The sequence below is a fragment of the Oryzias latipes genome, chromosome 13 (assembly GCF_002234675.1).
Source record: "Oryzias latipes chromosome 13, ASM223467v1".
NCBI lineage: Eukaryota > Metazoa > Chordata > Actinopteri > Beloniformes > Adrianichthyidae > Oryzias > Oryzias latipes.
In genome coordinates this window covers 11,495,523-11,518,609 of record NC_019871.2, presented here as the reverse complement: position 1 = coordinate 11,518,609, position 23,087 = coordinate 11,495,523, and the positions used below count along the sequence as shown (strand labels likewise).

Sequence of the window (23,087 nt, the reverse complement as noted above, 5' to 3'; positions counted from 1 at the left end):
CCACATTTCTTTAATATCTCAGTTTAAACAACTCAATCATTAGTGGTTAAATCCTATTCTTGTCAGTGATGTTTTTGGTCTGTGTTATGTTTAATGTACATCTTTGGTTAAAATGGGATCAAGGTAATTACAAGAGGGCTAAACGGTATCAAATTAGCAATATTATGGGGTGGCCCTGGTACAGAGGTGGGCCAGCCGACCTCTGATCAAAGGACTGCAGGTTCGATACCCGCCTTGGCCCCCATGTGTCGAGTGCCCTTGGGCAAGACACCAAACCCCACATTGCCTCTGGTGGTCATAGGTTGTGCCAGTGGAGGCACCATCAGTGTGTGAATGTGTGCATGAATGGGACTTTGACTGTAAAGTGCTTTGGGCCTTAAAAGAAGGTAGAAAAGTACACGCCAGTTACCATTTTTTTTATGATAATAAACAAGACACAGGAGAAAAAATGTGTAAGATTCAGTGGTGTGCTAATAAGCCAGTTGTATGGAAAATTTGCTTCTATTGGTCACTATTTGATTGGTTGGTGCATCTTTAAACTGTTAAATGGATACATCAACATAATGCAATAAAATGAATGAACATATTTTAGAAGACTTTCAAATCTCTAGCTGAAGTGCAACATTTCCTTTAGAACTTCATCGAAAAATGTAAATAAATGTCAACATTTTCCATTCTGCTGCAGACTTAAATATGATGTTGTATGGATGAATTACCATCAGAGTTAAATATATCACTTCCCTGGGAATGTGCTGTGGTCCACTATGCAAACCATAATCATCATAAATGTCGATGCTATAAAATCAGCACAAACCGGGGTGACCTTACAGATGAATAAAACCAAATATGAATATATACATTTGTTTTTAAAAAATGCTCAAGTATTTGAAATAACCAACATCGTATTGCAAAGCCAAAATCTTGATTTTTTTTTTTTTGCTGTTTGTGCACAATGTGGGCTTTTCGGAATAAAGCAGCAAAATGAACATTCCTAAAAAGAATTGTTCCCTAGGTTGTGTTTTTTTATTTTTATTTTGGTTTCACTCTAATAGCTCACCACGAGATATAAAAAACAAAGTTTACAACTAGTGCCAAAGATGATCACATTAGAAGAATCAAATCCATCATGAAAAACGAACAGAAATTATAATGTACTACTATAAAGTCAATACTCAGTGTTATATATCACTGTGTTCTATGTGGAGGTAATAGAAAGCTTAGTGCTAGGATAGTTTTTCCCCATCCAAATAATATAGCTAGGATTTAATTGAATGTGCATTAAAATATGGTGTTTTCACTGTGGCATTATGAGTATTAGTAGTTTTTTTTTCTCTAAAGCAGCTCTTGGAATGGGATGGTCAAAAAGATTGTTTACAATGCTGTGCTGCATTTTCAACCTATTCTTTCTTTGTATGCATTAAAAGTGGGCCTCTTTTTGGCGTGTTTGTGATTGTTGACATTGTTCACACTTCTCCTGAAAGAATTTTCTCACAATGTGATTCAATGGCTCCTTCTGTCTGAACTCCCATCTTGCTCTCTTTGCCAGAAGAAGCCGGATGTGTCATGGCGTCTGTTGTGCAGCTCTTGTATAGAAAAAATAAATAAGAAGACTCCAAGACTGCTAAAGCAGATAGAACCAGTAATGTTTACCAAGCCAATTTAGACATTTTTACCTGTTGTCTAAGAATTGGAATATGGAAACAACAGGTGGTACTTCATTAAAGACTGCACATTGTTTGCTAATGGCATCAAGATTAGATTTTGCCAATGCACAATGAACATAATAGCTATGCTGATACTTTTCACAATGACATGCAAAAACATTTTTTTTAGCCTCTTATTACCTGGAAACTCAGTTGTGTCCAAAGAAGATGTTCAAAATTTAAACTTAGAAATCTATTAGATGTGGAATTTTATTTGTACATCCATCCGGTCTCATCCATCAGGCATCATGTTTTCTTAAATTATAGAAAGCTTGTCTTTTTTACGACTGTACAGAAACTTTGCTGTGCATCGCTAACTGGAACAACATTATGGTGATGGCAGTGTTTACTCCCCCTGTCAGTTTGGAGTAGGGCTGGGCCATATGGCCTAAAAATAAAATCTCCCATTTTATTTATTTTTTTAAATTCGATTTCCGATTTTTTTGGCTTCAGATGTTACACACTCAAATTTGTGTTTCAAAATGGACAGTGACTGACGGACGAAACCACTCGTATGAATGGTGAAATGTTTTAAAAGCGAAAATGTAAAGTTAAGTTGCCATAACTCAAAGACAAATTGGACAGTGGTTTTAAAATCTGATAGTCAAATTAGTTCAATGATAAGCCCCAGTCTCTTTATTTAAGGTAATTAGTGAGGACAAAGCCTCTTTTTTTTTCTCAAATCGGCACTTTAAAATAAACGTTGTCTTCATTGCATATAAGCATTGTGACTCCCTTTATTTTGCCATCAGTTAGTCGTCCCTTTCGTTTCCCCAACTAGTGCAGAATGCTACTACTCGTGACCTGGTTGGGATGCACAAGAAACTATATTGCACCAATTTTGGCTTCCCTTCACTGGCTACCAGTTAATTTTAGAGTTTATTTTAAGATTTGTTAAGTTGTATTGAATCTTGAGACAATTTTGTACCCTTGCTCCTCTCTGAGCTGCTCTCTCCCTACACTCCAGCTCAGTGCCTCAGGTCAGCTCATTAACTTTTGCCAAAAGTACCATGGTCCAGGAGGAAGCTCGGAGGGGAACAAGCTTTTTCTTTCTGTGCACCGAAGCTGTAGAACACTTTACCACAGGATAATCATCTTTCATCTTCACTGTCCATTTTTAAAGCATGTCTTAAAATCCTCGTTTGGTTTTTGGTTATCATTGTTGAGTTTCAGTGCAGGAAACGTATCAGTGTAGCAATAAAGTGGTCGAGAATATATCGTGTGTTGGTTAATTATACAATTTAAATAGCGATATGTATCTCAGTTTATATTTGGGAATCTATCCTAAAAGAAATTTCAGTCATGTGGTGAAAACACTTTAACTATTTTTTTATTCATGAAGTAATTACAGTGTAAAAAAAAAAGACAATGGCGCCGCTATCTGTATGGCCCTAGCAGAGAATAATTATTCCCTAAACTAGACCCACTTCTACTGGGTGATTTTCCATCCCATACACATTCATTACATTGCATACCTTCATTAGGAGAGAAAGGAGAAATGCCTGTAAATGGTTGTTCCCATTCATATGGCATGCCTGTCTTCTCTAACAGACTGCTGACATTCACAAACTATTAGAAGTAATTTTGACTGAACAGGGTCATGGAACTGTTCAGCTGGAGGAAGTAGGCTACCACTCTAAGATGTTAAGGATGTTTGACATCACCTGCTGTGGGATTCAGCTCAACTGTAGTGCACAGTATACTATGTTCACACAACGTTCTGTCTAACTGTTATCAATAAAACAATATATTCCTAAAGTAAAACACAAAACTGCATATCTGAAATATTGTTTGTGAAAAATTAGGTTTGCAATGAATGGGGAATTTGTTTATGTATTTATCATTTTTGATCTAGGCTCAGCTTTCTTTTAACTTGGATTTTAATAAAAAAATAGGTTTACAAGAATTTGTGGAAAATTTTCAATAGGAGAATGCCTTATTTGTAGCTTTAATTATGTGCTCTATAGCTAGATGACTGAATATTAATTAAATGACATGGTGACATCCCTTACTATAATATATTATGGTAAATGTGGAGGCAATTGCGATTAGGTCTGTAATATATTGAAGTAAATTTGTAAAAATATGTTAGACAGCAACTTCCTTTACTAGGGAAGAGAAGAAAGAAGATGCCATTTTCACATTCATTGGACTAAGGTCTTCAGTTAATATGTTTGCATATACATTTGACATCACTGTCTGTCATTGTGCATCAAGAACACCAATCACCTTCGGCATAGCGGAATGAAGATGCTTTCTACTTTTCGGGAGGAAAAAATGTGCAAACTCACTGTTTTTGAAAGGGTTTCTAACCTTTTGTTAATAATATTGAATCATTTGGCCAGAGCCTGGATCACAGGCAACACAATCTAGTAATATTCACTTAGAATTAACTTAAAACATCAATAGAATCTCAAATCCCTGTTAAACTAGGTTCCTTTGTAGTGTATCAACCATATCTAATGGACTAGAATAGCTTAATTTTAAGCATAGGATTGTGGCTATTGTGCATAATTTCATAGAATTATGTAAATGTTTGGCCCATAACGAGGGAAATTTCCACAGACCTTTTAAAAATATATAGGTTAATAGTGTTTTGTACTGTAGTGTCTGTCAGATGAACTTCATTTGTTTGTCCAAAATCTGTCCTGGACATCATGTTTGACATGCTTATTTTTTATTTTGTTTAAAACTATGGTTGCAGTATTTCTAAAAAGAAAAAATGGTGCTGTTTTATGCATACTCGAGTTCATGTGTAGCAAAAAAGTGACGTTTACCTTTCCTTGACAGCATTTAATGAATATTAGGTCAACTATTTCTGTGAAAAGTTGTCTTGAATAATTATTCAATTCTATTTTATTTATATAGCCCAAAATAACAACAACAGTCGTCTCAATGGGCTTCATACCGGTAATTGTATAATAAACATGAATTCCTGTTAAAACGAATCATTAGATAAAAGCCATTTATTCCTGAGAATTGGTTGTGCATTCATGTTGTCCTTGTGCATGTGCATTAGTAACAGGATTTGTCCAGAAACCTGCATGAAGCACTTAGTAAAAACCTGTAAAATGAAGAAAAAGCAGAAGAGAAGAGAAAAACATCCCCTCCTTCATATTAATTACAAACTTTTTTTTGTTAAAAATATTTAATTTCTTATTTCCCACTTTCTGCTATCTTCTCTGGAGACTTTATCCTCAAGAAACAAAGCTGTCAACTCTCTGGAGGCCAGCCATGTCCCTGTGTCTATTTTTACCGTCAAGCCTCTGATTGGTCAGCAAGGTGTGTGGATGCTCACGTTGTGTCATAAGGTACCTCTCTACCATCTGTTGCCCGAAGATGAGCTGTTTTAAATCTGACCACGCCTTACCAGCCTTCCTCAAAAGAACACAAAACACAACCTTAGGCTAGCTCTGCACTTTTGTGATACCAGCTATATATGGGGAAGCTGGACTTTCTTTACACTAAAATCAAGAAAATAGTAATTGAATCCCATTTGAGTTGGATAACTTTTTAACCCTTGTGCTATCTTAGGCACTTTAACGTTGGGAGGTGGGTCATCTAAACCCACTAGACGGTGCGCTGAAACTTTTTTCTTCAATGATTTGTGATCTTCACTGGTGTCCATGGATTACATGAAATCTTTACACCTTTATCCACCTTTGTCATGGTAGGGAGAACACGTCAATGTAAGGGTGGGGTCATCAAAGATAGCACAAGAGTTAAGTTTAATTTTCCTGCAAAGTATTTGTAAATATATGTATTTTGAAAAGCACAATAAATTTAAACTGCTTTTGGATATGTTGAATTATGCAAAAAGCAAATCAAACCTTAGCAACTAGAAGTAAAACATACAGATTAGTGTAGCAGGTGTATTAACAGGTGGCTTCTGACTCACTGTTTGCATCATCTATGAGCAGAATTCTTTATCTGTTTAGGTGGTTGTGTGGATTTTACTTCTATATGAATGCCTAACAAACTGAAAAATAGCAGGAGAGGCCATTTTCTTGTAGCTCTGTGAAGCAGGGCTCTGTCCAGATGTAGCATCTTACATTTTTTTAAGCTGATAATGTTTGAAAGGACCTACAGCAGCTGGAAAAAGGGTTGTTCTAGCAGGCTGGATAAACACGGATAAATAGCCCTAATTAAAGCATTAACCAAAATTGAATTACTTTCGGTTTGGGCACATAGAATGACCAACAAATTACCACAATGATGCTGCTATCAATTAAGGATATGCCGGACAGTAACCACTCAGATATAGCAGCCCACAGGGAGTTTGCTAAAAGGCACTTAACATTTTTTTATGCCACAAAGAGGAAAATCCTCTAATCTGAGTCAAGAGAGATACCATTTTTAATTAAAGCTAAAAGCGGTGTGCAAGCACCCACAAGGGAAGTAGCAGCCCCACCCAAAGCAGCCTACTGTCGTTCATCACGTTCTGCCATTTTTAGCAGAATTTTTAGGTTAAAGCTTTAAGACAACCTCATGCTCTGTAATTTTATAGTCCAGTAGACTATATAACACGTGTTTGCTTTATAGTGTAGTATTTTCTTAGCATACGCAGTATTTCATTTTTAATCCTTACAAACACACATTTGTCATTTAGGTTGGCTGCTGTTATAGATTGTATTGATATTTTCAGGCTGAGACCTCCTGGGAAATTTTCAATAACTTTCTATGTATTTGGGCTGCAGTATTGCAGGGTTTTTTTTCAATAGTGACACTTGGCATACCTATAGTGAATACTATAGTATAAACCCTATAACACTGTTTGGTAAATAAACAGCTCTGCTAACTACATGGAGATAGATGCCAGCACTCATGGTGTTTTTAAATCATGTCAGACAACATGAAAATGTCAGTTTTAGTACATTTCTGTGAATTTTATTTGGTAATAATGTTTACTTACAGTCAAAACAAATTGGTAGAATTGTGGTCCTTTCTGCAGCATGAAGTGAAAAACTGTTTGGGATTTCCAGAAAGGCATAGAACACTGATTTCTGATAAAAAAAAATCTCCCCAAGAGTTTCAGGATCTCCAGATGGGATCAAGGTTTACATTTAAACAAGACAGCTACATGCCAAGAAAACACAGACGTGGCTTTGGGAACTCTCTTTGAAAGTCCTGCAGTGACCCAACTAGCGCTTGGACTTGAGCCCAGTGGAGCATCTCTGGAGAAACCTGAAACATGGCTGAGCTGTACACATTGCTTTAGTTTGGACGGTTCTCCCCTGGTAGAGTAACTGCTACATTGTAAAAATCTTTCAAAATAAAATAATGTGTCATTAGGACTGTGTGGCTAAAAGTGGCAATTGTTTTCATGACATTGCTTAATTCGCATGGCTTTTCTTGGCTGATGTGGTTACAAATTCCACTGAAATCTCTGCTAATGATGCCTGCACTGTTGCTTTCCCAGTGGCGAGCTTTAAAAATCAAAAACAAGAAAAAAACTGGTAATTCTAAACAATTTCCTTCTGTATCTAAAGTTATCTTCAAGACTGATTATATTCAGAGAGGAAGCATCTTTAGAGAAAACGTAAGAGTGGCAAAAATGAAATGAAACAAATAAGCTTTTATGGGTAAAAAGATCAATTTTGTACTATGATCACAAGCCACTGCTCTGATTGTACAAAAGGCTACAGCGTTTCTGTTTTGTTTGGGATCTCATTCTGCCGTTTTAAATCAGGATTAATAAAAACAAAAAACTATAAAGAGATAAATATTTTTATTGTTTTTAACTTTATGTTCTTAATAAATGAATATGTGTTGCACTTTGAACAGGAAACAAAAGTACTTGTAACCAAAGGCATAATGTGAGGACAGGAAAACCCCAGCTGAGACATCATTTTTCTGGGTGACCCTTGTTTTTAAGCTGGCACTTGATGCCTAGCAGGATATTCCAAACTCTGTTAGATTTTGAAAAATCTCCACCAGCAGATGTCTGTGATTGACTGCTGGTGGTTGATGTCCAAATGCTCAGCTCTAGCCAACTGTTTCCATGCCAGCAAGCAGTGAAAAGAGAAGGCCACAGAGCCCATTTTTTAATATGCCACATATCTGGTCATGAAATCTGTTTATGCACCTGGATATTCTCCTTTTTATTAGACTGCTCTCATAGCTGTCTTTTTCATGTTGAGTTTTGATGGAGACATACTTGTACATACTTTTAGAATTGAATCCTAACACTCTGGCCTTATGCTTGATGTCGAGACGACTTTCAGATTTTCTTCCTATCTAATATATAACTGTAACTTTGTGTTTCCAAACACTGCCCCCCCCCCAAAAAAAAAAAAAATATATAAATATATAAACTAAATTCTCAAGCGCAGCCTCTTTGCCCTGCCTATTGCTCTGTCTGGCCCTATCCAAAATGATGCATTCCCTCTTATTGATCCTTTTTCCTGGTGGAGTCACAGGCAGGCTTTTCCGGCTCATCCCAGCTTGTCTGCCTCATGAATGGTCACACAGAGAGAGCTGTGTATAAGTGCCAGACTGGGGTTCTGTGTTGTCAGAGGCATCTTGTGGCTGAGTGCTCATTTTGTCTCCCTTTCTTCAGCCCTCCTTCTCTTGCAGTTCTCCTCGCCCCCCCTCATTGCTGCAACACTAATTATCATTGATGCATAAAATTTTGCAGAGGCGGCTGCTGTTGTTGTCTCATTTCCTTTTTCATCCTAATAGTTTTCTTTAAAGGTAACAAATTAGAGGGTTTCAGATTTTGAAGGGAGAATGTCGTGACTAGCACAAACAGGAAATCAGTGGTGGACTGTTGTAATGATTTATCTGGAAGAATGAGCTTCTTCTTTGTGACAGTCTGATGATTCATTGTGTTCACAGAGATGTTAACATTTCAGTCTTTATTCCCGCCACACAAGCTCTCTTTTCTTGTTTGTAATCACTACCCATGGCACTAGTTAAAAAAAATCTTTCAACCCTCAAAGGAATTCCATCCTTCTTCATCCGTTCTGCTTTTCTGAATATGCGTGCTTTTTTCTGACACACTGACAGATTACTTTCTCAGTCTTCATTGCAGTCTTGCTGCTCCGTTGAAGACTATTTTTTAAAATTAAAAATGAAGTAATAATTCCAATCTCTTTGCATCAAATATGAGTTTGCCTATCATACTGGGTTGTTGTCTTTGTAGTATTTGACATTTAATTTGCGTTATTTATTTATTTCGTGTCATTTTATTCCGAAAATAAATATATTTTTCCTGATATTTTTAGTGACCCCGTTTTCAAGCCATATAAACCCTGATTCATACGCAGCATGGCATGATGGGTCACTGACGCTCAGCTCTCTGCCTCCCTGGGTTTTTGTTGTATGGTACACAGCTGAGGCAGACGCTGAGGGGCATTTACACTAAATTGCCTAAATAAGGACAAATCCTATTGGCCATTGAAGCTCACTGTAGCTTATTGACTCACAGTGTATCTTTAGCGTAGTGAGGAAGAGGAATGTAACTCACAGAGCTAAATAACCATCAAAGTCACCTCATCTTAACTCTTTTTTTTTTTTTTTAAGAAAATAGATCTCTTGGCTGCACTTGCTCTATTGCAGCTTTAAAACACAATTTTAAAAGAGTGATGTCTAAACGCGTGTTCGATTTTTGCCCAATTGGATAAAACAGACAAATATAACCTTCACTAATCAGGCATAGCTTGGTTTTTCAGCTGAAGCAGACTAAACATTAATCAGGAGCAATAAAAACATGTTAATTTTATTTAAAATGTTGAAGTAAGAGAGATAAACATTTGATTCGTGATTTAATTTAAAATGCTTTTTACGTGTTTTAAAAAATACACAAGTGTGGTCATTTTTATAGAACCATAATACTTGATCCATGAGCAGAAAAAAACTTTCCTAATTTTCTCCAGTTATAAAATGAATTTGGGAAGAAATATGATGCTTTTTTATTTATTACAGCAGCCAAACATCTCTTCCAAAACAACAGAAAGTATGTTGCAATAACAGATGAAAATATGCATTGTCTCCGCTGGGACAGCTCAGCGTCTGCTGCCTCATCCCCTTTGTTCTGATCTGTGTTGTCTTATTATGTAACTCATGAGTATGACCATTACGTCAGTCCATCATCTGATAATTTACACCCTGGCTTTTAATATCCAAGTATCAGTTTATTTAAAATGTGTAATTTGCTTGTTGTCGTGACAAAATGTATTATAAATATCAATGCCTGTTATCAATTCTAAAATTGAACAACATGAAAAGGTGTGATGTCAGTACAGCATGCATTGTAAATAGTCCTGGAGAAAGGAATGGGATTTTAGATATTAAGTTAAAGTACAATATAAACCAGATGCTTTTGGACAGAATTTAATAAAATTCAGGTCATGTTTGTATTAATATTTCGTTTTGGATTCATATATTATTTCCCTATATGTTATTGTGCTGAAAATATTTGGTACTGGCTAACAATCTGTCATGATTGTGTGGTTTTGCAAGCTTAAATGAAATATGCTGTGTTGAAAGCCAAACAAATAGCTATGCTTAAGCCTGGGGCTATAACAAGAGAGGCAGGCGCTTGGTTTATTAACAATTATACATGCCACTGTGAGGAAGATAGCTGGTCCAGAAATGTTGTCTTTCCTATACAGAAGTTGGAGTAATGCATTACAAAAACCCTGCAGGAAGTTGTTGCGATCTCTTCTAATCTCTTTGTGTTGTTTTGACAATCTCCATAATGCAAATAGTCGTTCTTCTGAGGCTGTCCTTCTGCGTCCAATCAGACTGCCATAAAAGTGAGAGGGACCGCGGGAGAGGAGGAGAGCGAGGAGTGATGTCAAAGGAGGGGGGAGGGGAGCTGGGCAAGACGTTTCCATAACAACGAGTAGAAAATGAGTATAACTGTTGAGAGACACGACTAGCAAGCAAATATCCTCTTCTTCCTTAAAACTAGAAGGTCCTAAATACAATCACTTTAGATGTGCCAGTTCAGTTTAGGACTGGGATGTTAGTGGTGGTGCTTTTACGACTTAAAGGCTTTACAGCATCTACCATTCTTTCCACTATTTAAAGAATGGAAATGGGTGTAATGCATTCAAAGAGAAAGAAATCCTTATCAATGCTTTATTCAAAGCTCCTTTTAAGTTACAATTTCCATGCATACTTTTTTAATTTTATTGGTATGTCAAAAAAGGCTTCTAGTTATAAGTAGAAAATTGCTTAGATGTTGGCATTAAAAAATATTGGAAGAAAGTAAATAAATAATTCCTATTTTTGTGATGGATATACTGATGAGTTCAAAATAAGGCCCTTTATTTGTCTAATATTTGTATTTTTCTGCTCCTAACATCAGTATTTTCTCTTTGCTGCAATGTTGAAACCCTGCAATCATTGTCTTGTAATGTATTATTTGTATAGAGTAGTAGAATAACTGTGTCCTAATGTTTTACGGCGTCTTAGATCCTCTGATTCTTTTAATAAATGTTGATACAAGGTTAGCCACTCGATGGGAGTGTATCCAAAAACATTATCACTCTTACTGAAAGAGGCACTTCAATCTTGATGACTTCTTAAAAAATATTTTCTATTGTTTGCTTTGGCAAAGCTGTGGCATAATATTGGTTTTATACATGTTTTTTTTTGGTGTGCAATTTTAGTTTAGTCTTTTATTTAGTGAGGACTTTGGCTGTTTTCCTCATTAATTTAAGAAAAACCTCTCATTATTGGTTATCTTAAAGTGATTATCTTAAACTGGGCAGCAGTTTAGCTCAGGCGGTAAAGCGGGTCCTCCAACAACCGAAGGGTCGGGGAATCGATCCCCGCTCTCCCCAGCCAGCCGTCGCCCCTGTTGCGCGGCTAGTCTGTAGCTCACCGCTCCCCCCAGGAGTTTGGGTCAAAATGCTGAGAAGAATTTCCCCATTGTGGGATAAAGAAAGTATCAATTAAGCAATTAATTAATTATTATAGAGAGTTGATTAAACATTCTCATGTCCTACAGGGTTGACTATTCAGATATTTGGAACATTTTGAATCAATGTCCGCAATTCAGTACCATAACACGTCTAAAGATGTAAGCAACAGCAAGGCTGTAATAAACATGAGGAAATATTCAAAATGAAGTAAGTTCATGAAGAGCTGTGTTTAAATTTTAGATATAGAAAATTAGCATCCAGGTGGTGAGAGATGGAGCTTTCTCCCTATTGTTGAAAGACGCAAGCGTACCTCTATTCCTGAAGTCATGTACGGTACTTCACACAGAAATATCCAAATGTTTCAGACTTTGTGGTGGTACCGCAACAACCTAATCAGTAAAAATGTTTGCTTCTATGTTATATCTTTCTTCCAGTGTTAATTAGTTAAGTTCACTTTAACTTTACAATTGCTTTCATCTAACGATGGCATAGATGTAAGCATAAACCACCAACTTTTTAGAGTTTTCTAACAGCTGTTGAGCTTTTAAATATTTAGTGGAATGGTACATGTGAAGGAGGACGGCTGTTATCTAAGCAGCTCTTTTAAGGAGCAAATCATTAATGGTGTGGTCCTATGCAAGATGGAGGTTTAATTAGGCCTTAAAGTGAGTAATACCGAAACAGAGGAGAAGTTGGTGAGATGTAATGATAAAATATCATGCACAGGAAGACTGAGTAGTCCATGCTTCTATAAGCTAACATATTTCTTTCTGTAAGAATATTGCACATTTTGCTTTGACAGTTTGAATATTTTACTAGAAAAATGTTTTAAACAAATGCTGAGGCCAGCTTCAGAGAGAGAAATATATAGACTATAATACTTGGGCTCTCATAGGGCGATTGTTAGATTTCATTTGTCCTTTCACATGCAGGCAGCAACATTTTCACTTATTTAAGGCAGTCAACTTCACAATAGAAATGTTCAAACAGGTGTGGTTCCAACCCAATTTTCTTTTCTGGAGTTAGATGTGATTCACAGTGCAATTGTACTGGAGGTACATTTGTATTAATTTTGTTGATTTACTTTAATTTTGATATTGTAACTTAGCTGAACTAGAGGGCTGGTTATTTGATTCACAGGCAAAAGTAGAATTATTATGGCTTAGTCATAACTGCCCTTACAGCTAGATAAGGGCGGTCTGCAAGCAAAAAGCCTGTAGAGGTCAACCTCTGTGTAGGTGCATGTGACTGTGGCTCAAATATTTGCCCTTTCTTTTGTAAAGGTATGAATTAAATTACTTTTATAGCCAGCTAAGCCGGAAGTTTGACTTTGAATCAACCCAAGACAAACCTATGTGTGATTTGATCACAGGGTTTGCCTATCATTAAGTATGATGGCCACATGTCTTCTAATAGAAATTCATGCTTTGAAAAGTGCAACCCCAAAAATTCATTACTGAGAACTTTTAGGAGCTTGTTATGAAATGTTTTTGTGGCAAGTTTCTCACCAGAAGTTGTTTTCTTCCCCCTCTCTTTTAACATCAAACTGACGCTGATGTAGATACTCCTTCCACCATTTCTCCACCCTTTAACCCTAACTTTAACAGCCCCAGTTGAACCATATGTCCACCACACCCTACAAAAGCTGTTCATGGAAGCCTTACTTATCAAGATACAGCACTGTAGGCATCCGCCCTGCCTGCTAGCTTTCCAGACTGCAGTTTGATCATTCATCTGTTAAGCCATCCCACAGCTTTATTTTTTTTTTTTTTTATCAACAGGGCCCTTACCTCACAACCCACAGGACTCAAAATCTCTGCTGCTCCACACGAAATACAATTTTCCAAGTGGTTCTGTTTTTAGTCAAGCAATTGGTTTGGACTAGTTTTGGTAGCACAAGAACAATATTAAGAAATGGCAAATTTGTGATGCAAAATTAAGTGTTTCAGTCCTTTTGTTTCATAAACTACTATGTATGGAGGTATAGTAAATGAGTGTGCTCTTACATGAAAAATGGGCAGTGATACAACCATGGCTATGTGCAGCAGCATCCTGTCCAGTGTTTAGCTAGAAAAGTCCAGAGTGCATCAGAGATGTTCTAATACAACCACAAAGGCCAGATGAAAAAAAGCAGGCTGTGCTAGAATTCTCATCTGTATAGTATCCTTTACATTTTTGTGTGTTTTTTTTTTTTAAAGAAGGCAGTACCCTGCTGAAGGGGACTTACATTTGAGATCCAACTCATGCCAGGAAAGATGGGTTAAGGCTACATAAGACTGTTTAAGGTCTGCCAGCTGCAACTTCAGATTTTTTAAGCCCAAGGACATGTTTTCATTCATGATATAATCCCTTTCCACTACTTTTATTACTCATAGTCGCAAACATATCCATGCATAAGCAAGCATATTTATTTGCTGGTATTAAATTCTATACTACAATGCCTCTTTGATAGTTAAAACCTTGTGTATTCTTTAAAATGAAAAGACTGTAGGACGTTGAGAATTGGGGTTAGTGCAGTCATTTTTAAAGGCAGGATGCTGGCTTCGTCATCTTAATTCTGTCATGTTGTGATTTGCAATAAAAAGCAGCACAGAGTAAGCTATAAAACCATTGGTTTGTTATCATTAACTATGTAGTGGTTTCTTTTGTCCATGTTACAATACATGTAATGAGGTTTTTATTTTCTCTAACTGAAAACGCAAAGGTTTTGTTGATGACCTACAGAGACATAAATTATTGACAATGCAAGCTGCCTCCTAAAGTCATGATCAGCCCACATCCAAATATGACATTGCCCACAGCTATAGTAAACGCTATATCACAGTTGAACTAATGCGAGAATCAGGCTTTTAATGATGCATTTTAATTGGCCTTTACTTTCTTGTTTGTATGCAGGAATATCAGTCAACATGCAGCTGGAACTGCTGGTCGTTTTGTGTACATTCAGAAATCTTTGGGTTCATGTAAATGGACTTTCAAGTGAATGTACTGTATCTCAGAATTTTGGAACAGTTTGATTTTTGTATGGACAGTTGCTATTGTGTTGGTCACAAATATTTAATTAGCCATTCCTTTTTGGAAAAATGATTTGTATCACTGACCATGCCGATTTTTTTATTTTATCTTATTGTATGGGTACAAATAGAATGCAATTGTATATGGATATTTTTCTGTTCAGTGTTTTTTGGTGTTTTCCAAATGCACAAGAATGCTAAATTTAACTGTGGTGGAATTACATGTTTCTGCTGAACTAGGTCACTCTTTTCTGCTTGAATTGTTGATTTATCTGTAGGTCTCTTAGCCAGTATTTTGTTTAAGGCCTTAACAACCAGGACGCTACGGTTGGGGCTTTGTTACTCTTTTTATGTTCAAGTTTCTAAAGCCCAGTGTTGCATTTACTGAACCAATTAGTCGGCCTTTGCAATACTGTTCTTAAAGATATCTCTCTCTTTATCCTATGTTTTTTTTAATTAAAAGAGCTTTTTAATTTAAAAGCAGACCAACGTATTTTTCTTTCTTGAAAAAAAATCTTTATTCTTTTAAGAATAAGTATATATTCTTCAGAAATTTCCTGTGTGAAATTACAAATCCATATTAAAAAGAAAACAGATGAGTAAAATATTTTAAATTGTGTGTAATTTAAATAAAGTCTTGCTCTCATATACATTGTATTTAGTGTATAAAGAGAAGTGATAGACACATAGATATTTTTACAAGCAGTAATGACAGGCCAGCTGGCAGCTGTATGTGTTTTTCTAGCCCTCAAGGGTTTAATCAAATTATAAACAAAAATTCTGAAGCTTTATGGCAGTTGTGGGTAGTTTGTCAAGCTGTAAAAGCTTCATTTATATAGTCTTGCATACTATTGGATGCAAATTAATGATTAAATATAATACTTAATCACAATAAAAAATAAGTTATGGTAGTTACATAAGTGCTAAAATAGACTTTTTTTTATACAAATCAACATTGCAAATGTCTTAATTCATCTTTACTGTTAATGCTACTGTATGCCTTTAGTATGCTATATATAGATTAGCATCCTGTGCATTTATATTATTTTATGGATTATACAATAAATCCTTGACCTGTTGTTTGTTTATTTAAGAAAAAAAGTAAATTATAAAAATATATAGAATTTATTGGTCTGTAGTTAATTTTGATGACAGTGTTGACAAACTAATGTTATAAGTACAAATTACTCATTTTTGACCAAATGTGAACAAAATGAAAATGAAATCTTAGTACAATTTGGCCCATTTTGACAAATCCTCATAGAATACAAAACTAGCCCTTAGTCTTAGAACATAAATCTACATTTAGTTTCAAAAATAATGACTATAAATGCCAGTCTAACTTTTCAGCGTTTATTGAACTTTAAAATACCATCCCTAAAATTGAACCAAAATTTTCAGATTTTTTTGAGTCTTACATCAAAGTCTATTGTCAGGAGTATGGAGCAAAAGAGTTTGACTCATTTTATTATTAAGATCCTTATTTATAGATCCTAGCTCTCAATGACTGATTCTGAGAAAAACTTGGAAAGATTTTGAGGAAAGACACAAATTAAAAAAATAACTTAAAACCGGGTAAGATATCTTGAATGTCTAAAAACAAGGGTTTAAATATTTGCAAGGATCAAAGAATTTGCAGTCTACCTAGCTACTGTGAATGAAGCAAGTTTTTGACCTGTGGGAGGGAGCCATAGTGTCTGAAAAAAACCACATGCATGCATGGGTAGGGCATGCAAACCCCACACACAGATAGACACACGTTGGACTTGAACTAAGGGCTTCTCACTGTGAGGTGAGAGTGCTTGTCCCTAAATCACCATGCAGACAATAACAAACCGCACTTCTTCAGTTTCCAGGTCCATCAGGTCAAAGGTCTAGGGATGCAATGACTCATTGTTATAATATAGAGTAATAAATTGATGGCTTTTCAACTGTTTTCCTTTGGTTTTTCACATGATGTAATCTTGTGTGAATGTTGTACTCCCAACAGATGAATTCAATTCAATTGTATTTATTTAGCCCAGTATTAAAACAATAGCTGTGTCAATGGGCCTCATACGGGTAATTGTATAAGAACATGAAATCAGTCATAAAATGCAATAGGTAATTGCTAAACTAAACTATACAGACTAAGCTAAACTGGGCTTCCCTGTCTTTAGACAATGAGCAAAAGCATAAGGCAGAACATAAGTTCCATTTGTTTTCTTCATATCCCTTTTTGAGTTGCACAGTCATGCTGATAGGTCCTCCAACAGTCCAAAAACATGCTTCTTAGGTTCATTGGTTACTCTAGTGTACCTAGGTTTGCATGTGTGAGTGTGTGAGAGTGATTCTGTGTCCTGTAGCCTATTGGCTGGTGACCTGTCCAAGGCGTACCCCGCCTTCGCCCAACAGTAGCCGAGACAGGCAACCTCTAGACCCCGAAGTTAATGTTTCATTTAGGGTTTGTAGATTGTATTGTAAAGATTTTGGCAGCACGATTGTAACAGTTTCTGCCTGTGAAGCATACATCACAAAATAGAAGTTCTTTTTCCCTGTCTTCTTCTTTGTCTTTCACCACAGTGAAATATTTTATCCTCTGGATTCTTTCTGCTTACACCCAACCACCTTCAGGTCCATGTGGTTATCTCATTTCTTACAGGAGTCACAATAACAATGTAGATTTGAAAGTACCAGGAAAACTCATCATTCATAACGATAACCAATCAGTTTTCTCTCGTATTGTTGTCTGTGATCATCCAATGTGTTGAAACAGCCATGGACAGCAAACACACAATAACAATTTATAATTGTTGGTGAATATAACATGTTCAGACCCAGTGCACAAAGGAACACATGTCAAAAACTACAATGCCAATTCAACTGTTCCGTCTCTACTGAATTAGTTGTTATTCTGATTATGGTTTCATATCTTTTTCTACTTGTAGTCTGTTTGGAAGTGCAGATCATACCAGCCCATGGTGAGATCAGCCTCGGGGAGTCCAAATTCTTCATGTGTGAAGGTATGCTTTAACACATTCCTTACTTTATTTTTACCTTTTAAAGCTAACACTGGCGATTTTTAATTACACTTAGCTATATTTGGAAATTTTATGATTGAAAAAAAAAAAATTTTTGGCTGTCTTTTTTCAATTTAATTATTAAAAAAGATGATATATTGCATACTGTAACATTATTGTTTTTTTAAGTTTTTTTGGATGACTATCTTAATCAATTGTAAAACATTAAAACATTGCAATGTGATTAAAAAAATATTGCAATGTAGTCAGACCTGTTGGTGGCAGAATGTGTAGGACAGCTAACATCTTCCCATGTATGGTTGCTCAGTTAAGTCTGGATGTGAAAGTAAAAACGGATAAGTAGGTACAAGCCATTGTCATTTCCAACTATTGCAAAGCAGAAAAGCAAAAGCATTTTTTGAAAGAATTGCAATTGAACATTTGCACGTCATAGGAATGTCCCCTTTTTCAAAATGTCACTTTTTTTTTATTATCACCTGCACATGTAAACTGAAAAATGGCTAACAAATATTTCTTTGACATTTCCACCACAAATCATTAGCATTTCCCAGGCATATGGTGGAATTTGATTACTAACACTTTTATTGGGTCTGCTGGCAGTAGTTGACTCCACTGATGTAAAATTGCATTTTTTTTGTGCTTTTTTCCTCTTGCTCCTACAGTAGTTGATGGCACGGCCAAGCACATAGACTGGTTTGGCCCGAGTGGGGACAGAATAGAGCCGAACAGACCAGACATAACGGTAACCCGTAACGATGACTCATCCTCCACCCTCACACTCTACAAAGCTGGGAATGAAAATGCTGGGACCTACAAGTGTGTTGCTACCAGTGGAGACAAACAAGCAGAGTCGACCGTCAATGTAAAAATCTTCCGTAAGTATCTCCTCTCCTCAATCCATCTTCATCTCCTGACTGGAAAGTCATAAGTGCAGGAAAGCGAAAATAATCCTGCTTTTTGAACTCCCTGTGTTTTCTTCACTGCTCAAGGGCAAAATGGTTCTGCTTTTTTTTAAGTGAAGATTTTTCATCACCTCAGTAAGCGGTCGAAGAAGAAGGCTGTTTAATGATCCTGTCTGTTGTGCATTTCATGTGATTAATGGCTTTTATTTTCTTTGAATGCAAACCATCAGCAAATGTCCATACCACATGAAATCCTTTCCAAATCGAACATTTCTGTTATTTTTCTGCCTGTTTTCTGTTTTGTTTTTTTTTTCCCCTCGAGGGAGTCATCCATGTAAGCAAAACGCATTAGTTCGTGGATTATTTTCTGAAGCAATTTCAGCTTTTTCAGTTTGTGGCTTGGTTCTATCGCTGCTAGATTAGCTTGGAAAAATGTACTTTATTAAGGCTAATGTAGCTATTTGTAAACTTGATTAGCCCAGTGGAACTGATTTCAAGCAGTTTCCCACACAAACAAACTCCCACAGCTTTGAAAGTAGACTTTGTGCCATAGCAGTTGTGCTCACGCCAAGTCCTCCCATGGACTGGAAAACAGGACTGTTTGCCTTACAGTATTACATGGATTCTGTTGTTCCTGTGTCCATGCTCACACAGGGCCAGTGTAATTTAAATTTTTAATGAGCAGAAATGCTCAAGACTCCACAGAACCACTGCAGTCTGGAGCTTCAACTCCCTAAATCGTGTAACTGATGGCCGACAGTATGCCAACTATTCATTTGTCTGGATTCATTTTTGTATCAGAAAACACAGGAGAGGGAAGCCAAAAAAAACTTGATTTCTCCTTGCAGAATTGACTTTTCATTTGAATTGTCTTTTCTTTTTTCTGCTAGCTGACTTTATGTTCACACATTCTAACGCTTAGGGCAGCTAATCTTAAGTGTGTCATCAATAGGACCATGTTCATATTTGTACTCTTATCGGTTAACACTGACTGCTATTCAGTAAGGTCAAGTTTCACCATCAAAGGAAAATCAAAACGTATTACTTATGCTAACAAATAAACTAGGGTTGTGCCGATGGACGATATCATCGTCCATCGTGATGGGTGACTGACATCCCGATGGAGAGACCACCATCGTGATGCCACGCCCCCGCCACGTTGCGAGTCGACACCATAAGCCGCGGTTACATGTACAAAATATCTTGATGGGATCAATGGTCGGATTAGAATCCAACCGTGTACATGGGCCCAGAAAAATGTTTTCAGAATATAAAAACGTTCACTAAGGTCACACTTTCCGTCGGAATAAATCATTCGCACATGCGCAGTAGGGTTTGAAAAACGGAAGGATATAAATTCCGCCGAGCGGCTTTTTTTTTTCAAACTTTATTGAATGTAACAATTCAATACAAAACAATGTTAAACAGCGCCGAGCGGCTATATACATTGACATGTCAGCTCGGTAATATACGAGACGATCTCCTAAACGTGCCTTTAATAATGTTACGGTTATTATGAAACACCTGTTCGCTCATCATTTGAATTTTAATCCGTGTGGTCAGTGCTTTTTCTGAACGAAACCAGGATCGCAGTCTTAAATCTCCCATACATACCGCTCATGTACCCCCCCCCCCCCCTTCCCATCAAACACAAAGCTGTAAGTCCGCGCTCCGCCAGTCCACTTCACTAGTGAAGTGCGGGAGTGGACTACTTCTTTTCTATTTTGTTTGTTACTTTTTTTGTTAAAGTCACTTCCGTCAGTTTATACTGGATCATCACGGATTAGTCATTAGTTGGGAAATAAAATGAAAAAAGCAAAAAAACGAATAGCAGTTATATAAGAACGAAAAATGTAAAAATACCCCCCCCCCCGACGATGTCATCGTCCATCCCGAAGGTTGACAGCAAACATCGTCAACGGCCAATTTAAGGGACATCGCCCAACCCTAAAATAAACTCAGCTTTTCTTTTCAAAACCTCAATGCTTTGTTTGATCTTAAGTCTTTAATGAATGTTTTTACAGGTCAAAGGTTTTTACTGAAATTCATACAGAAATAAACAGAGAAGCTCTCTGCCGCTTTTCTGAGATGTTTAGAGCTTGACCAGAGATGAGTCTTTGGCTTTAGAGACTTGTTTGTCTAGATATTTGAGTTTCTGAATCCAGCATTTTTTTAGTTTAGTAAAACTGTGAAACTATGGTAATATGAGGATAGTTGATTTGCCCAAATTGTTCTTTAAATACCATATACCGACATATCTGTTTATGTGGTGCAATAATATTTGAACCATAAAGCTTAACATGACTGTTGTGGCTTAATTAGAATAACTCAATTTTTTTTTTAGTAAAACTCTGCTGTTGTTGTTTTTTTTGGCAGAAAAAATTACATTTACAAATGCACCCTCTCCTCAAGAGTTCACCGTTGGAGACGTTGCTAACTTAGTTTGCGATGTCGTCAGCTCCCCTTCACCAACAGTTCTCTGGAAATATAAAGGCACCAAAATACAGATGGAGAAAGATGGTAAGAATTTTATGAATAGTTAATCGTAAAATTTCCCTGGATTTGACTGTTTTATGACCTGAAATGCAAAATTCCTGTTGGCATAACTTAACCAGTGGATATATTTTTGTTTTGCTCCTTGGTTGTCTATGACAGTGGTTTTCAACCTTTCTTGAGTCAAGGTACACTTTTTCCTTGACAAAAATCCCGCAGCACACCAGCGACCAAAAATGTATTAAAAAAAAAAAAGGAGAAATTCCAGAGTCAGTACTGATGTACAGTCCTTCCACCATCTAACGTTGATATTTTGTAATAATTGAGGCAAAAAAGGCTGGAAGTTGCAGCTGTTTTTTCTGAAAGTTGTAATAAAGGTTATGATAGTTTTCAATAATAATTTTCAACTTAATTACCGGTAGTTGAACTTTTGCCCTGTTTATCAATATTCGGTTTTATGTAGCCTCACAAAAAAACAAATAAAAAACAATATATCTTTTTTCTTAAGTGATTTTATCTCATCATATCTTTAAGGGTAAATTAAAGCTCACACTGTCACTTTTATATTTTAAACTGCAAAGGATCCAATACAAGGTGCTTGATCTTATATTTGCAGTTTTTCCGATGCCAGAATCTTGAAATTGTTCATGCACCGCCGCTGGTGCATTTCTTCTCTAGGGTTCAGCCTGCACATGAAAGACAAAATTAATTTGGTCTGAATTTGAAAACACAACCGACTCTGGTATTTTCCCTTTTGACACTGGGCAATATAATTGTGTTGATATTTTTCACAAAGAAATAATAACTCCAGCTCATGTGTGGGTTATAATAATATTTTGGATTATTACACTGATACGTTTCCTTTTTGTTTCATTCACTGCTTCGCTCAAACAGAAGGATATCATGTAACATTTGGTTGTTTTTTTCTTGCCTCAATCTAGTGTTAAAAGTGTTAGGTTGAGGTTGAATAAAGTAATATACCTTGAATGTATGATGCACACATTTTATGAAAGACTACTGGAATGGCCAAGAATGATGAGAGAGAATCTTTTTTTTAAAGTTAGTTTTTCTCAAAGTCTCCAGTTAAACATAACCAGCTGGCTCTGTTAGATCAGACAAGTAGATAACAGGAACATTTTTATGACAAAGCAAACCCATGAAATGTGGAGAACGAACATTTTTAGAGGGATTTGCATAGAGTAGGGCTGCACGATATGAGAAAAACCTGCGATATGCGATATTTTTGATTAATATTGCTATGACAATATAACTTCCGGTATATGAACATATAGCAAAACAACCAAAAACATAATTTCCATTTCACGGCAACAGTTAAAAAGTTACATTCCAAATGACCCATAAAGGGCTCCATCCGATTGGTCAAATACATAAAGGGATTTCTTTGTTTTGTTAAATACTTTAAACTGCCATAAGATTGTTTTGGCATATTGAAATTGACCATTTGTGCGATTTTCGCCATCTTTTGCGATATGCATATTGCACAGCATGATATTGCGATAACTATAAATTTGCAAAATATATTGTGCAGGCCTAGCATGGAGATATAAATGCCTCAATCATGTGACCTATAATAATGGGAAATTAAACTTTTACAATCTTCTAATGTATCAGTATGTAAACATGGACAGAAAAAGATGAGGAAAGGCTAAATATTACAAGTTTTATTTTGATTTTTGTTTTATTCATACAAGAGGATTGAGCTAAGAGTGTAATATGTTGGGTTCATATGCAAAGAGTTTTTTATTGCAGTTTTTAAATAATTCAAATCTTTAATAATCCTCTTTATTTTTACTTCAAGTGCCTCTCTAGCCAAACCTAATTTGTTTAATATATTTTATTTTTTCTCTTTAGACTTTACACAGTATTGGTTTAATATAAAATTATAGTCCATTACTTAACCTTGACCTTTTACTAAGTAGGATTCATCAAATCATATTGTGAATGGATACACACCAGAGACCGCAATTATTTCTGCACTTAGATCTGCCAGCTAAGAAGAAAAAGGTTTCATGCTGAACATTTTGCAAATATAAGTGTCTGATAAAGATTTTTCTCCTCC

At 36.1% G+C, this 23,087-nt stretch overlaps 1 protein-coding gene across 12 annotated transcripts in view; it reads left to right on the top strand.

Moving 5' to 3' along the window:
• ncam1 (neural cell adhesion molecule 1) overlaps nt 1-23,087 on the top strand; it is a 72,105-nt gene that overhangs the window by 15,557 nt on the left and 33,461 nt on the right. For all 12 annotated transcript variants that reach the window (XM_023961316.1, XM_023961315.1, XM_023961312.1 and 9 more), the window contains exons 2-4: nt 17,520-17,594; nt 18,275-18,487; nt 20,891-21,034. In XM_023961316.1, the coding sequence (XP_023817084.1) occupies nt 17,520-17,594; nt 18,275-18,487; nt 20,891-21,034 (432 nt within the window). The remainder of the gene's footprint in view (nt 1-17,519; nt 17,595-18,274; nt 18,488-20,890; nt 21,035-23,087) is intronic.